The following is an 18,104-nucleotide window of genomic DNA, read 5'->3' as shown; positions in this document are numbered from 1 at the left end:
AACCAAGATTATAGCGTTCGATTGTAAGTGCTTTTAGATTCAACTGTGTATAAATTTTTGCATCAACATTTCAGATCACACTCAGTGATCCATCATCAAGATGAGAGAATTATGATTTCGATTGCAGGCTTTACACTTAAAAAAGTAGGGAAGGGCAGGGGAGTGATAAGGGCAAAGGAAAACCAAGAACAATAAAGGAGAAGCAAAAGAAAAAAAATAATAGTACATAAAAAATTACTAATTGAAAAATAAACTACTCGTGAGGTTATTACTATTAAATCCAAAAAATAGAGTAGGCCACCTTAAATGAACTGCACTGGAATAGTAATTACACATTCCAAAGACGTTATTGTAATGAAAGCGATTTATTTCATACAATTCAAAACATCTTGAATGCATCACTTGAAGATCCATCTCTTGTCAACAAAGAAGAGACAACCCCTTTCAAGGATGTAGTCACACCACACTTTGTAAAAAATATTAATGAATTCCCTACTAAGTAGGATATCCTCGTGTACTAAACAATTTGGAAACTGTCAAATTTCCACTTCCAGCCAAGCTACTAACCAAGTAAAACCCAAAAAACGCTTCGTTTTTATCTAATCAGAGAAACTGCTAGCATTAAATGGTTGAACATATACATCTTAAATTTCCCATACAGTTCACATCTCACAAAAGGTATAGAACATCTGAAGCATTGCATCCAAAATTGTCACTTCTTAACAGATACCTAATTCCATTTCTTTGTTTTTTAAGTTAACATCCAGATGTCTTTTATTACCAAGGAAGAACAAAAATGTAAATTATAACCTTTGTTCCAGAAAACAGACATTATTACTAAGACACTTTCAGAATATTAGTAGAACTCATAAAACAGATGAGATTAGCTTGTAAAGAGCAAGTTCATCTTTTATTATGCTTAACTCCCCAAATTTGTTCTTGGCTTTTTGTAAAAATTTAAAAATCTAACCAGAATTCAAAATTTTCCATGCAGTCATAAAAATTATCATAACAAGAATGTCCATTTAGTGCTCAACTATCAAATAAAACAAATATCTGTAATAGCCTTATGTAGGTGCATAGCTCTAATTCCGGATGATTTATATTGTTATAGACTAAAGTTCTTAGAAAATGTAAAGAATTGATGGAATAAGTGTTGTGGCATTATTCAACCATATTTTATCCCTGCATGCTCCTAGATGATTTGGTAATCCATAAATCTCATCAATAAGGCAACTGGTCTTGTTTCCTACTTTCATGGAGAAACATTTACACAAGCAGCATGATAATTTACCATAGAGAAAACTTCTATAAGGGACGAGCAAACTCATTACTGCTCAAAAAAGAAAACATACACCATTGAAAATGAAAAGACAGTCTTACATGTGACAGTCACTATATCTAGTGTCTTATTTGAAAGCAATTTGTAGAGTTAAAGAGTAGAAGAGAAAGAGAGAAAGAGAGAATAAATAAGTATGTGATAATTAAGGCAATGACTTATTTTAGAAAGTTAAGGAGGTAAAATCCATGCCATAATTGTTAATGACTGTAAATTTCACATTCCTTTTGATAAAAGGAAAAAGTTCTGCGTCATAGATTCTTGTGAAACTCCATTATATTCTGGTTTATAATGGATATCTTCTGCTTGCTGCTTTCTCATCCCTCAAACTTCCAACCAGATAACCTGCAGTTACATGCTACTGTTTCTTTTTGGGTCTTGGCTTTGGTTTCAAAACAGATCCTAGAAGGATCAAAGCAATAGGTAATACTGTCCCTACATAGTGCACACTACCATAAGAAAACAATGTCTCGTGTAGGCTCAGTACCAAGAAGCCAATGCATGCATAATTTAGCACCATTGCTGTATAAATAATATTAATCAGGGTTAACATCCTTCTGCCCAAGACAGCCTTCTCTGGAAGTGATTGTTGCCATCTATAGATAACTTTTGAACCAGCAATAAACAGAGCTGAATGAACAAAGAATATAATATAACCTGCATACAGACCATGCCAAATAGCACTCACAATCTGAGTCGCTAGCAACTGAACTAAACCTGGTTTTTTTCCTTTCTGTATCAACCTTTCATAAACATAGTGTCGCAACCAAGTGCTAACTTGAATGTTCCATACAAGTGGCAACTCTGCAGCACTTTTGGCAAACTCCACACCAAGAATATCAACATTTTTTGCTCTGTCCCACTTTGGTTTTGAATCTGACCATCCAGTAAATCCTAGCCCTGAGACAATCACGGAAGCCTCCGAGAGGGACCAGATGAAGTAATATTTCCATCGTGCAGTGAATCCACTCATGTACTGATAACCTAACCTCTTCCAAAATCCCCATTCCTGTACATATATGGGTTCAGAGAAACGAGAAAGAGGAAAATGCGAACTCAAATACAAGTACACTCCCATGCACAGTGATGCTTGAACTAAAGCTCTAAGCATGCCACCATATGGGGAGGGTTGAGGTCTTTCATTTTGATGACTCCATAGCCCTTTATTTTCTGTCCAATCAAGATAATCCTTTATCTCATAAACAGGTCCAGCAAAGTGAGTCCCACAGCATAGACAATAGCCCAGATACTCCAGAACTGAAGGGCACTTCAAAAGCCTGTTTTTCCTGATTGTATACATGCCAATGACTAACAATTAATTATTAGACTACAGTTGCTTCATTCATTCACAAATAGCACCATTCACAGATCAGTGTTTGAATTTTGATGAGCATAGTTTTAACAAGAGGCATAAACCCTAGTGTGTGTGTGGGCAAGTTAATATTCTCATGGAAGGGGGGCAATCCTAATTATCTGAGTAGATGCTCCTTAGAAAAATATGAAGTAATTTACAAGGAGTCATGTCCCATCTAATGTAGAATTTACAACTCACCCACCCAGATTTTGAAAAATTAATAAATTATGTATTACACTCTTATCATAGTGTTAGTATATTTAACACTTTGTTTAAATGGGCATCACCAACATAACAACCACAAGTAACAGAAGATTTATAAGGCATGATTGTCTAATGGTATGAGATGTTAGTACCAGTTAGAGGTTAGATACTGATACAAAGTCTTCTTTTGTATTACAAAGGGAAAGTTACTACCAGATAGAGGGAGGGTGTTAGCTCAAAGTCTGCTTTCTGATTTTACGGGAAGTGTTAATACCAGACAGAGGGAGGATGCTAACACAAAATCTGTTTTTTTATTGCAAAGGGGCTATTGGTATCAGATCGAGGAAAGTTTCTAAAGACAAGTCTTTTGGATTGTAAAGGGAATTTTAGTACTGGATAAAGGGAGGATGCTAATGCCAACTCTACTTTTGAATTTTTAAGAGGATGTTAGTAATAGGTAGAAGGAGGATGTGAATACAAAACCTGACTGTGGACTGCAAAGAGAACGTTAGTATTCAATCGACAGAGGATACTCACACAAAGTCCACTTTTAGATTTCAAAGGAAATATTAAAACATGAAAGAGGGAGGATGTGATCACGAAGCCTGCCTGTGGTTGTGAATACGATGTTTGTATGGATCAAAGGAGGATGCTAACACAAATTCTGCTTTTGGATTGCAAAGGCTATGTTAGCATAGAGTAGAGAGAAGATGAGAACACAAGTCTTCATGTAGATTGCAAAGAGGATGTTAGAATTAAATTGAGGGAGGATGTTAACACATTATCTGCTTTCGGATTGCAAAGGAGATTTTTGTGCTGGATAGGTGGGGGTGCAATCACAAAGTCTTCCTGTGGATTGCAAATAGAATGTATCAATTGATGGAGGACACTGATGCTCAAAGTTCTGTTCAAACACAGAGGAAGTTAGTGCCAGATAGAGAGCATGTGAACACAAAGTCTACTTGTGGATTGGCCAACACAAAGTATACTTCTAAATTTCAATGGGGATGGTAGTATTGGATCAACTGAGGATGCTAACACAAAAGTGAGCTTTTGGATTTCAAAGGGGGCATAAGAGTCACATAGAGGGAGGATGGGATCATGAAGTCTGCTTGTGGATTGTAATAGGATGTTAGTATTTGCTTGAGGGAGGCCGCTAATGCTAATTGCATTATTGGTTTTCAAAAAGGATGATAGAACCAGATAGAAGAAGGGTGTAAACACCAAGTCTACATGCAGATTACACAGAGGATGATAGTACTGGATTGATGAATGATGCTAACACAAAACTCTGTTGTATTGTAAAGGAAATACTATACCTGATAAAGGGTGGATGCCACCACAATGTATGCCTGTGGGTTGCAATAGATTGCTAGTATTGGACTGAGAGAGAATGCAAATACTAAATGTACGGATTGAAAAGAGAATCCTAGTGCCAGTAGAGGGAGGATGTGAGCACAAAGTCTGCATGTTGATTGCAAAGAAGATGTTATTATTGGATAAAGTAACAGAAATCTGCTTTTGGATTGCAAAGGGAATATTAGTATCAGACAGGCAGAGGATGCTAACAAAGAGCATGCTTTCAGATCACAAAGTTGCTTATAACCTAAGGGGAAATGCCTCATAACCCACCTCTTTATTTGCACAAATGCTATCTAGTGTAGATAATGACTAACTTTTAAGGACAAAATTCTAAATTTCTCACAGGATTACTCAAAAAGATTTCAATAGGACCCCCATGCAGAAATATAAGATGAAGTCCCTGAGCCCCCTCAATGGGATCTAATCCTAAATAGTTGCAAATCCTAAAAGCAATTTAAAAAATATCAAAGAAACAACATACCCGTTTTCCTTCGATAAGCCATCCTCTTCTCCTTTTGACAACCCATCTTGGTAGTTGACAGCACAAGAAATGACTTTGAGAGTCAAGACCATGAGAGCACCAGTTCCATCAATTCCTCCTTCCTTCCAAGCATCCCCACTCATATAATAAACATGGCAGCCAATGAGATAGGCAAAAGCACTAAAAAAAGTGATCCGGCCACAGTGATGCCTGCACAGCAACATGGAACCATAGCCCAATGCCATGGGCACCATGAAGTGCAGATTTGAAGAATACCCAAATGACAAGTAAGACAATAGGGCCCCAGTAAAAGCTGAATACAGATGCCTTCCTAGAGGCCCAGGCATGAATCGCCATCCCCAGCTCACTGGAATAGTGGCTAAGAAGCATAAAAGAAACCGCGTAACTGGAACCGATTGCCCCAGTAGCGAGGCCATGCTTTCAATACTCATGTCCATTATTTCCAATTTCCACAACGAGTGCAGACTCAAAATTACAAGTATTTAATTCTATTTTTATTATAAACTAGCCCTTGCGACTTTTAAAGGTGCAAGGAATGTGTCAATAGGAAATTCAAGGGAATACCATCATCATTTTCTCCCTGCACCCGACCATTATTATTCCCATCCTTAATTCCTTCAGGATTTTCCACAGGCCAAAGTATTTTGTTACACCTAAAAAATAAGCACATGAAGATATAGAATAATTAGACTCCAACAATGATGAGAACAACAAAATGCCATTCAATGTCATTTTGTAAAGAAATACCAAGTCATGTCAACATATACAAATATTACTCACCTGCAAAATTTAAAACAACTATACATACATCTAGAAATATGAAAACGTCCATTAGTATATTGACAATCCATTCCATGCATAAACTATTTAGATTAACATCATATTTTTTACTAGTAACATGACAAAACAAGACCAACAGAGCTAGCCAAAAAAATGTCAAACAAGCTCACATTATAATTAACGGCCTTTACATGGGCACTTTAATTGTTCACCAATTCTGCTAAACTTGACACATAATGATCAAATAGCAAGCACCTCAAAATGATTTGGCATTTAAACTAAGTCACCTTACCACACTATTATCATAAAGTTGTATATAAATCCTGAATCTTTGTTAGACTAAAATCCATACTGAAAGTTCCTAAATGTCACAAGAAGAAAAATAACCATCTCAACAACTTACAAGTCACTGATGTACTATAAACTAAATCTCCTTCAAGCATGCCGTTAGAATTATAATTTTGGTAAGTGGTGGAAGCAACAAGAGATTTAAAATAATCAGTAACACTTACAACCACTTCAAATCAAGATTAACAACTTCAATAATTTTCTAGATTCCAAGAGCAATCTATAATAGTTCCTGTTTATTCCTTCTCAAAAATGAAACTTATACAAGAATACATTACTTTTCTTATATGTGCCCACAACTAATGACAAGGTTAGGATGAACCTCTGAATTGGGTTGTAAATGTATCAAGCATGAAACTTGAAAAAATATAGAATAAAGTAATTAAATTCTAGGAAAATATTCTATCCAACTTACATATCAAGATCTGTTAAAAAAATAATTAAGCCTTGCAGCCCCATGGAGAGTACATCCAGCAATTTTATGTGCAAATCAATAACTACACTTGTATTTTGCAAACAAAATAAACAAATTACCTTATCTGGGGAGTTGCTACATATTCTCAATAGCCCACCACTAGCTGGGGCTGAGATTACTCTCCTAAGCAATCACTACTAGACTTCTATTTTTTTAAGCTCTTTATTTGCAGTTTTGAGATGTAACGGGTTGCATGTAAATGTATTTAAGATATCTATACTAATTATATATCAGACTTCTTTCCACAAAGTAATCAAATCAAATCTATGGATTCATCACATAAAATCAAATATGTAGTGGCATTGTTCGAGTTGTTTGATGAGGTGGTCAGAGATGTGAAGCCACCAAATGTTTTTCAATTTATTATAGGCAATACAGCTGCTTATGATTTTGTTGGGAGACTGCTGATTGACAAAATAACCCTCTTATGTTTTTAGCCCATGTGCAACACATTGCCTTAACCAAACCCTAGAGGGCAGTGAAAAACTAGAATGGCTAAGGAGGTATTGCAAAAAGCTCGCATGCTACCAAATTCATCCATAATCACACAAGAGTTTTGTGTGATGCACTCTTTTACAAAGAGAAAGGAGCTAGTTCAACAAAGGGTGACAAGATTTGAAACACACTTTCTTGCACTATAGACTCTTTGCCACCAAAAAAGAAATTTGAATTGAATGTTCATTTCAAATGCGTGGATTGATTCTGGCTTCACAAATCAAATATACGACATAGCAGTGGCAGAGTACATTTATTCTACAAGTTTTGGGGATGTGGTTGAACAAGTTGTAAAAGTTTTAGACCCTTGAGACTAGTGGATTATAACTTTACCCTTAGAAATGCCTTTCTAACAACATAAACCCTGATTTAAGTCATCCAACAGTATTAAACAATATACAATATATAATTCATAAATCTCAATTATTTCCATTAGGGTTCCTAATCACACATATAAGTAAAAACACATATAACTATAATAATTCATTAGAGAGGTCTAATCATGATAGAGTTTTGAATGAAGAAGCATGATAGGATCCACTCAAAGCAATCTTCACACTAAGCCCAAGAGCGAACACTCACCCTCTTGGCTCCAAGTGGTAGGCACATTGGACATCCAACATGAAGTGGTCTACCTAGTGGAGTGCTTGTATCTACACCCCCTATCCATGTTTCCTTATTCATCCTCTTATGATCAAGAGCGTGAGGGATTCAATAATGCTTTCCCTAACAACCCATCCACATTATCTCCTTGGGAGATCATACAAGGCGCCTCGAGTTGTTCCATCAAGTTGAGGAACACAAAATGGCAACTGCCATTCGGCCTCCCAACCACAATTGGGGTGTCTCTACTTGAATGGATCCCTAGCTACTTGCATCCCTCATATGCACCTTCCCCCTTCCATAATGGGATGGTTGTTTTAAGTATTAAAGAATCTTACATATATATACTATATTATGCATATCATAATGACAAAGATAAGATTATATAAATATATATTACAATAATATGTTCACTACATTCATTCTTACATGGAAGACAATATAACAAATCAGCAAAATCATAGTCTATGCCTTATGTATCATACCCAATATTTGTAAATATATTTGTACCTGCCAATTATTACTATTAAATCTGAAGCTCTTGCTTCTTCTTCCCCAGTTGTTCTTCTTATTGTCTACTATTCCATTCCTTCATTTGCAATCTCCATATGTCTTTACATCAAAGAGTCATACCCTTTGAATATACGCTTCATTAAGGAGCCATAACTTCTCATTGCATCCCTTAACTTATATTCTTTTCTCTAAACCATGCCTTATTAAGAAGCATTATTAATTATGGTCAAATCACAGCTTTGATAAATATTAGTCAAAGCTATAAATCACACCTTTTGGTCATTACGTTTTAACATTGTTTTGTAAATCACTGTTTTGTTCTAATCAACCAGTTGTAATCAGATCGCATCATTTAATAAATATAATGAAATCACTCCAACTTAGTAAGATTACACCTCTTCTTAATAGTCATATGCTGTATTATAATCACTTCCAACTTCTCAGATTGACGTTAATGTAATCTCTTAGTCATAGCTGTGTAGTATGTGAGCCAGCAAGGAAGTCAGCAACTTTGGAGAAATGATCATAATAGGAAGTCGACAATATGAGAGTCGTTGATATTTAATGAAGACAACATTATCTCTCAAGACATAATCGCTGACCTGCCTTGTATAAGGATGAGAATCTGCCAGTTCTGTATTGCCAATTTGAACTCGATTAAGATAAGGATGGTTTCCTGATTATTGACACCCATCCTGGTATCAATGCAAGGTCAGATTGAGAGATTAGAAAATTGTAAAGTCTTTAGAAAATCAATTTTCTTTTGTAAGCATTTATTGTCAAGGTGGGGCATGACAGTCCGCCCTTCCTGAGATTGCTCATCATCAAGCAATGATGGTTAGATCATCGAGAGGGTTGTTACATAACCCCTCTTCCACTTTGCATTTTTTATATTATTACAAGTTGCAAATTTGGTCTACAGACATAGATGTTTTACTTTTAATTTGAATGAGTTATAACCAATTTTGGAGTTTACAAGTTTTTCTCCATATTAAGATGGGGATTAGGAGTATAGCACATATCTATGTAATGTATGAAGAGGTTTTGCCTTTGCTTGTCAAAGAGACCTTAGGGTCCTATGAAGGGATTTCAAGTTGACATACTACTACGAGATCACTTTCTAGATCTTGAGGATATAAGAGTGCAATAACTACTCGATTTGCTCCTCCACAAAGCTCCATTTGTTTATTGTCCCTTCTTCGTTTGATTGGATGCTTTTAAGATCTTCATCATATCTTGTTTTCTTGCCTGGATTTCCTTTTGCTTCTTTGTGGGACATTGCCTCTATATTACTTGTTTGGCTTCTCTTTCCACATGTGTCCTAGTCCCCATTTTTCCTTACACTTGAAGCATAGACCCTTCTTTCCTTGTGAAACCCATGGTACCATAACTGAAAGCTTTTGTAGTTCAATGACATACTCTTCTACAGTTTCGTGTTGCCTTAGTTGTGTAAGTTCTCTAAAGTACCATTTAGGGTGTTTTTGGTCAAAGCTTTGGATAAGTTTTTTGGTGAACTCATCATTAGTTGTTATGTGTTGGTGGCCTTGGGTAATAAGGCCATGATGCCAGCAATAATGAGTTGTTCCCTCCAAGTGGAATACGGCAAATTTTATGGCGTTTTCTTCTGTCATGGGGCTAAGTGAAAGGTAAATGTCCAACTTTTGGACCCATGAACATGTCATAGACTTCCCGGATCCATCAAATTTGGGAAGGGTCATTTTACTAATCCTTTCTTTTAAGTCTTTGTCAAGTTGCCCTCTTCTCCAATTTGGGGTAATTCATGTTTTAACACCACAATAATCCCTAAACATCCCTCTTAACTTCGAGATCTAATATTGAGTATGCTTCCACAAGTTCTTCCACATTATCAATGGTTAGATTATTTGCTTCTTCCTCTCTCATGCATTCTTCCTTAGGTAGGAAGGGGGGTCTTGTTGGTCTAGGGATTGTTACCCTTGTTGGATTCTTATTTTCAAAGTGGTTGGATTGGGTATCCCTCCCATTGTTCAAATTGAATCTAGAATTATTGTTATCAAATATTTTGGATGGCTTGGAGGAGGAGTTGGGTCATTCTTTCCTTTTGCTCCATGAGAGCTTGAGTGAGGGTCCTTGATTCATTGCCCATTTGTTCGCTCATAGTGTTGTTGGGTGTAGGGTTATTGATGGATGCTAGTTTCCTCCTTTCTCTTCCAAAGACCTTTGAGCCCTTTGGCTAGGTTGCATCAACTATCATTCATAGGATGGCAAGAACGGTGCTCTAATACCAATTATAATATCCCCTTTTGGGATTACCCAAGAATTTGCCCTAGAATCACAAAATTCATTCAAATAAGAGATCTAAGATAGTTGAGGTTATATATTTACCCTTAGAAATACCTTTTTAACGGGATAAACCCTAATTTAAGTCTTGCAATGGTATTAAAAAATATAAAATATATAATTCATAAATCTCAATTATTTCCATTAGGGTTAGTAATCACACATATAAGTATGAACACATATAACTATCATAATTCATTAGAGAGGTCTAATCACGATAGGGTTTTGAATGAAGGAGCATGATAGGATCGGCCCGAAGCAATCTTCACACTAAGCCCAAGAGCAAACACTCACCCTCTTGTCTCCATGTGGTAGGCACATTGGACATCCCACATGGAGTGGTCTACCTAATGTAGTGCTTGTATCTACACCCCCTATCCATGTTTCCTTATTCATCCTCTTATGATCAAGAACATGAGGGATTCAATGATACTTTCCCTAACAACCCATCCACAGTATGGAACCCCTTGGCAGATCATAAAAGGCACCTCGAGCCATTCCATCAAGCCTAGGAGCATGGAATTACACCCACCATTCGGCCTCCTAGCCCCACTTGGAGTGTCTCTACCTGAGTGGATCCCTAGCTACTTGCATCCCTCATATGTGCCTTCCCGCCTCCATAATGGTATAGTTGGTTGTTTTAAGTATTAAAAAATCTTACATATAATTATATATATATATATATACTCTATTATGCATATCATAATAGCAAGGATAGGATTATATAAATATTATATTAACAATAATATGCTCATTACATTCATTCCTACATGGAAGACAATATATCAAATCAGTAAAATCATAGACTATGCCTTATGCATCATACCCAATATTTGTAAATATATCTGAGCCTACCAATTATTATTATTAAATCTGAAGCTCTTGCTTCTTCCCCGATTGCTCTTCTTATTGTCTGCTGTTCCATTCCTTCATTTGCAATCTCCATATATGTGTCTTTACATCAAAGAGTCCTACCCTTTGAATAGACGATTCATTGAGGAGACATAACTTCTTCTTGCATCCCTTAACTTATATTCTTTTCACTAAATCGTGCTCTATTAAGAAGCATTATTAATTATGGTCAAATTGCAGATTTGATAAATATTAGTCAAAGCTATAAATTGCTCCTTTTGGTTATTACACTTTAACATTCTTTTGTAAATCACTGTTTTGTTCTAATCAACCAGTTGTAATCAGATCACATCATTTAGTAAACATAATGAAATCACTCCAACTTAGTAAGATCACATCTCTTCTTGATAGTCAAATGCTGTATTATAATCACTTCTAACTTCTCAGATTACTGCATTAATGTAATCTCTTAGTCATAGCTGTGTAGTACGTGAGTCAGCAAGGAAGTCAGCTACTTTGGAGAATCGACCATGATAGGAAGTTGACCGTATGAGACTCGCTGATATCTAATGCAGACAACATTATCTCTTAGACATAATCGCTGACCTGCCCTGTATGAGGATATGGGATGCCATCCTAAAATGCAGAATTCTGAGTATAAACAGCAGGTCATAAATATGTTATTAGCAGATTTGGAAAGAGGAGTATATGTAACCATCAAATGGAATCAGATTGAATGTTAGTAACTAAATATACAGTAGTTCGAATATACTTACAGATTTTGGGTTATGAGTTCTTTAAGCACAACATGATGAATGTTAACTGCTCATTGATGATTAATAATATGCTGTTGGTTATAACTGTTTATAATATACATGACTGTCTATAATATATATCTGACAGTTTATGACTGCTTATAATAGGCTGTATGTTTATGACTGTATGTATATCACAACAAACATTAATTAATATCTTGCTGTTGTTTATGTAGAATGTGTGCATGATACTGGAACTCTTCATGTGTTCTGATTAAACTAGCCATGGTAGAGAAATTGGGGAATTACAAGTAGGGGAATGATGATCAGGCCATCTTCTAGGTATGGTGCCTCATGGTATAAGACCAGGGAGTCCCATGGGGCCAAAGGTGTACAAAGGGTACCACCTTTGGACTTAGAAAGGATGGACTTTCAGGGCACCCTATTGTGAATTCCCAGGATGTACCTAGTGAGGTGTCCTATAACCGTTTCCCTCAATCTTGCCTTTTCTATCCTACTCCCCATGAATGCATCAAGAATGTTCAATCATGGGGAGTAGGCTAGAGGTGGCAAGATTGAGGGGAACGGTTATAGGACACCTCACTAGGTACACACCTTAAATGGATGGCATGGGCCACATGAGGCCAAAAGGAATGGTATATCCACTCTTGGGCCTAGGATAGAGGATCTCTAGCGCACCCTGCCGAGTCACCTTATCCTAGCTTCCCTATGATTGAATTTCCCCAATAAATTAGAGATATCTTATGATTAAGTTTATGTTCCTAACCCTAGTAGGAAAGTTTCTTGGAATTTTGATTTTAGGGCAAAAATTAGGGCATTTACAAAAAGGGACATTACATGATCAAATAAATTAGGAGAGGCTCTGACCTAGGATTGTCATCGTCAAGACCTACAACCCTCTAGTGTAGTTCTCTTTGTGGTAGCAAGAGTCATTGGCTACGTCTGATTTTTTTGGAACTTTTTGCTTAGTTTGTAGGTTGACTTTATACAAACTAGATTGTAATTGAAAATTTGTAAACTATCAGCATATGCACTATGATATATGTTTTGTGAAATGCAATGTAATGAGCAATATGAACATAAACAAAAAAAATCTGTATTCTACAATTCATGGGCTAAACTCTCAACTTTATTTGATCTCTGTCTCTATCCTATGGAAATGCCTTTAAATTTCAAAAACAAGTTTTTGTCCCTTTTCCTACATTTTTTCACTTATTTTAAATCCAATTCTTTCTCACTTTTTTCCCAAAAGATTTCTGTTGATTTCGTGCAAAGTAAGGAAATGCAAAGACTAGCAAGAAGCAACTATGGGCTTTTCTTTACTAAATTCTACACATCATTTTAAATTATTTTTATTAAATAATAAATATTTATTGTTGTAAATAAGAAGGCTTTATTTTCCACTCTTATTAAGTGCGCAATCTGTCATATAGGGCATATTGCATCATTAACAAGTAGTTTGTAACCCCCAATACAATTTCCAAAAAAAAGAGTTTTGAATATTGAGTGTTATTGTGGGATAGGCCAAAGTGCTTTGAGAGATTTCCCATGTAATCTCAACGCTAAATCATATATTCTCTGGAATAAAGTACAGTCACAACAGGGTATTGTATAGCGTAATCATGGGATGTTGTGAGCCTTGTATTAAGTCAATTGGTATTGCTACATGATTGATGACCGTTGACTTTGTGGAGCAATCTCAGATTTGTTAAGAGAGACAAGATTTCACAAAGCTATAATGTTTGAAATAATTTCAACTATAGGATTATGGGATTATGTTATATATACAAGTAGAATTAGTAAACTCATTGTATTGTAAAAGCACCACCTCTTCGATCATTGTATTGTGGTTTATCATAATTTCTGAGATGCAAATCTAGGAGCCATCTCACAATCAATGAAATCTAGCTTACACTCTATGATGGCTACCAAAGGTTGGCCAATAGAACAACCATCCACCATCGAGGCCCTATGATTTGGTGGGGCTCTATGGTTTGCAATCTATGCTAGCTACCTGTGATGTCCCCAACTCGAACCTTGAGGATTAGCATGCATTTGCTGTCCTTTCCTTGGATTACCGAAGAGGAAGAGGATGTAGCGCATTATTGGGTAAATGTGGAGCTTTAGGCTTGTATTCTATTCTATTCTATTCTTTTCTTAAATTGTGGGCACGTCTTTTTTATCCAGCTTAAGTGATTTTAAGTTGTGGGCACATCTTTTTATGCAACTTAAGTAACTCCTAGCCTAAAAAATTAAATTGTCCCCGTTTTCATATACTTTTAAGTGATTTTAATAAACATGTGACAAAAAGGCCAATGGGGTATGGGTTTTCAAGGAGCCTATTGGCTCATTTTCAGGGTTTTAATGTGGAGCATTGGACTGAGTTGGTAATGAATCAAGGGCTGAGGTTAAATCATCTTTTCGGGAGTTATTATATAACATTCTAGGGTTCTTTTAGGGCCCAATATGTTATCAGTCTTTTATCTATTGTTGATGCAATCTTTGGCTTAAAGTCTGAAACCCTTGAGTATCCCTGGTTTCAGAGAGACATATGGGCTCCCCCTAGAAAAGAAGGGTGTGTTTCAGTGTAAGGGTTTTGGTTTGTGATGCCCCAGCACGTCATTATCAAAGCTGCAATTCATTATTAGGTTTGGAAGCCATTTTCTGAAGGTGAAATTTAAGCTTCAGATTTGGGGTAACTACAGCAAGGTGTAGACCTTCGTATTTCTGAGCATCATTGGGGATAGCAACAAGAAGGACAAGTGAATCAGACCTAGCGATGGTTTTCTAGGAGTTTGGCAAGGACAGCTAGGGTTTGAAGGCAAATTCTGAGGTATTTGTATCTAAATCTGCATATTTTAAGCATCTTCATCTCAGAAAAATTCAAGAAAATCAAAGTAAATCATTTCTGAAAGTTCTGGGCAGAATTAGAGTGTTTTCCTATAATTTTCTACTCAAATTTTATTTTAGCAGAAAAATCAGATCAGTAATCTGATTCTAAATCTGAGTTGTTGAGAAATTCTTATATGCAAAAAAAAGTTTCAGGATTTTTTGTGCCCTAGTTTAGAAGATATTGTCATATTTCTATTATCCCTATTTGGTGTTCTAGAGGGCAATGGAGAAAGCAAATCAAACTAGAATGGAAACACTTGCTAAGAGTATGGTTATTTTCCAAGTTGCTGAGATCAAAAGCAAAATGCTTTGAAACTTAAGGATAGTCCATCGTATCCAAAGATATATAGCAATGGATAAGTTAACTTACCTAATGCTTGCAAAGTTACTCCTCCAAAGTGTTTTTCTAAAATGCAAATAGAGTTTTTGGGGCCTATTTGGAGGGACTGGAGATAGACTCATAGGAATCTTTCCTTAATGCAACTAATGATTTATACAAGTAGTATGGACACAAGTTTCCCATTTTCTAATAATTTAAAAATGAGTGGAGTCCCAAGACCTAACGATTAATGGTTGCATAGGTGCCAAAATATAGAAGACTACAAGTAAAAATGCTTTAAATATAAAGTATTGAGTTGATTACTTCTCCATTAGAGCTTATTAGTCAAGATAAGATTGAAGAAGCGAAGGCTCACAGGCATTACCTATATTAAATAACACCAAGAAGAAACAATGTTGTGCATCTTTCTATAATGAAAGGCAGCTAAAACCTTTTAAGGGTACATAAAAAGTAGATTATAGAAGAGTCCTTGTGTGCCTTGCAATGAAAAATAGCACTAGGAGAAGAAATCTGGAATTTGGACGACTGGAGACCACAAGAGACAAATGCCAAACTGTGAATTTTTTTTGCATACAGATTTTTGAGAGAGAATCCTTCCTTGCAGTTACAGAAATTTAATACTTTAAGGAAAAACCTGCCAGGCACAATCATGTCTAGAAATGCTTCTAAAAGGATGTTGAATCATTGCAAGTTGATGCAAAAGCATAGATGCTAGCTCTATTTGTCTGTGGGAAGATGATCTCTCAAATGTGACATCCCTGTTTTTGTGAAGTAATATAGACATGTGATCTCATAAAAGAATGTAATAATATCAAAAGCATTTCGGTACTTAATTGTACTACTGAGTCCTCCCCAAGTAACCAGCCATGTGAGAGGATGTACCCATCTGGAAAACTAAGCTGTTTATCACTTATTCCTTGCCTTGTGGCATTTGGTCTTTAAAGTACAAGAGCCAGTATAATGGTACAAAACTGTGAAGAAATATGATGTACAATGTATAAGGTTTATGAAAGAGAATGTAATAAGTTTAGCATATGCAGATGGTCCAATCCCTACTAATCACTAAATGCAAAACTAGCTCTGGCAACCGTTGCATTTACAGCATCAACAGTAGCTGGTATTCGTTCAATACTAACTTAATAATTCTGACAGGGAAATCGTCACAAATATAACCTCAAGAACATGAAAAACAATATAAACAAAAATTTTAAACCACCAAATAAATGTAAAATTCATTTTTCATATTCCAAATATCTCTATGTGACACATAGTATTATAATAATATCATATATGAAAACAGCCATAGATAAAACCTTGGAACCAATGTCTTCATTTAACAGATAACAACAGACTGGTTTTAGAATAAAATAAAAAACACAACAGAAAATGATCCAGCCGCGTAAATATTCCAACAGAGAACAAGAAAAACTCACTGAAACCATGCCAAGTGACTTACCTCAAGATTCTGCACAAATTGTGCCGTGCTGTCAAAGATGCCAATGAGAAAATACGGGCAAAGTTTGCAGGAAAAATATTACGAAACCCTACCAAAAAAGAAACATTTTTAAAATGAGACGAACCAAAATCAATCTTCCTACAGCTGCTGCTTCAATCTACTCACATTAACCGAAAAATAAAACTAAAAATATCGTGGTTTACAAGCTACTAGATCCTTGAGTTCCAGACAAGTTTTTTGCAGCCTTTTAAACGAAGAAATTGGTTGCGAGATAAAATTTATTTTCAGGCGTAAGGTGAGGAATGTTTCTAACTGCCTGAAAGTTAATTTTCCCGGTGTGAGACAACTTTCCGGGTGAAAGCTACTGCATAATATAGCCAATCGGCTGAAAAAAAAAATTCTGTAATCGGTATTTAAAAAGATTTAACCCCTTCAAAAGTCAAGATGTGACTCAAAACTGTGTCGGGTGCATTAAACTCCCAATAATTCATGGCTGAACAACCACCTACTCCCTTTAATTTATAGTTGACCCGCAATTCCAAGTGAAACAACTCCAATCAAATCCACGATCTGTAATCTATTCCGATCGCATACCTAAAAGAACTTTATTTCTATTGTTTAGATTATCCGTCACTCCTGAATCCTGATCATGGAGGGGGCCTAGTAACTCCAACCTATACAAACAACAATAAGATTCTGTCATTCATTATTATTTTGAGGGTGGTTCAAAGAGTGCGCTGTGATCTAAATCACTGCATAATTTTTTTGCACATCTATTTTCAAAAACTTGTATTAATTTAGCCCTGGACCACAGAACTCGGATATAAAACTATCCAAATTTAGATGATTTATACAACATACAAACATCTCTTTAGAAGGCGCTTACCCTGATCGCTTTAGAATGTTCCAAAACAAAAATGCACGATCCAATTGACAGAGCAAATCATTGAAGTATGGTTTGCGAATGTACAGAAAAATTGAATACAGACCACGAGTCAACAGAAACATCACCTAAATTTAACGATCTCATTAACTCTGGTTGGAGAACAACTGCTTCAACTACGTTACGCCAACAACTACCTAACTTCTTACTGGGTTACAAGTACTTATTTTCTCAATTATTATTATTAGAATTACGAAATTGGCACAATTGGTTGGATATACTTCACTCTAATTTCGTAACGACAAAAGTACTAAATAGGTTTCTCAGAACTTTGGTAACCTAAAACGGCAAAAGTGTGGAGTAGTATCTAGTCTTTAGCATTCATACAAACACAAACACCCTATCCACAAGAAGAGGAGGACTAACACGTGTTAATGAAGGTTCATAAACAAGATAAAATTCTTGTAAATCGGGTAAATCAATAACTCTTTATTATTGTATTTGGACAACACTTTCAATGACAGAAAATAACATAGAAGGTAAGGAAAATAATGAAGAAAATGATTAAATTTGTAATAATATGTTGATCCCTTTAATCTATAAGACTTTAA

The 18,104-nt window shown here is 35.8% G+C and overlaps 1 protein-coding gene across 5 annotated transcripts; it reads right to left on the bottom strand.

Annotated features, from left to right (window-relative positions):
• Positions 1 to 1,461: 1,461 nt before the first annotated feature.
• On the bottom strand, positions 1,462 to 17,765 carry LOC131047050 (lysophospholipid acyltransferase 1). Of its 5 annotated transcripts, none has more exons than XM_057980864.2 (5): positions 17,622 to 17,765; positions 17,205 to 17,284; positions 16,611 to 16,698; positions 4,741 to 5,414; positions 1,462 to 2,625 (listed from the first exon to the last, which is right to left on the bottom strand). In XM_057980864.2, exons 4-5 carry the CDS (start codon positions 5,196 to 5,198, stop codon positions 1,698 to 1,700), a joined length of 1,386 nt encoding a protein of 461 aa, XP_057836847.1. In that variant the 5' UTR covers positions 5,199 to 5,414; positions 16,611 to 16,698; positions 17,205 to 17,284; positions 17,622 to 17,765; the 3' UTR covers positions 1,462 to 1,697. The 5 variants fall into 5 exon arrangements, with proteins under 5 accessions (XP_057836847.1, XP_057836844.1, XP_057836850.1 ...); XM_057980861.2 differs by having other exon boundaries at positions 17,497 to 17,759; XM_057980867.2 differs by lacking the exon at positions 16,611 to 16,698.
• Positions 17,766 to 18,104: the final 339 nt, after the last annotated feature.

The sequence above is a fragment of the Cryptomeria japonica genome, chromosome 7 (assembly GCF_030272615.1).
Source record: "Cryptomeria japonica chromosome 7, Sugi_1.0, whole genome shotgun sequence".
In the NCBI taxonomy this organism is placed as follows: domain Eukaryota; kingdom Viridiplantae; phylum Streptophyta; class Pinopsida; order Cupressales; family Cupressaceae; genus Cryptomeria; species Cryptomeria japonica.
Note: the sequence above shows the minus strand (reverse complement) of the source record. Positions and strands in the feature narration are given on the sequence as shown.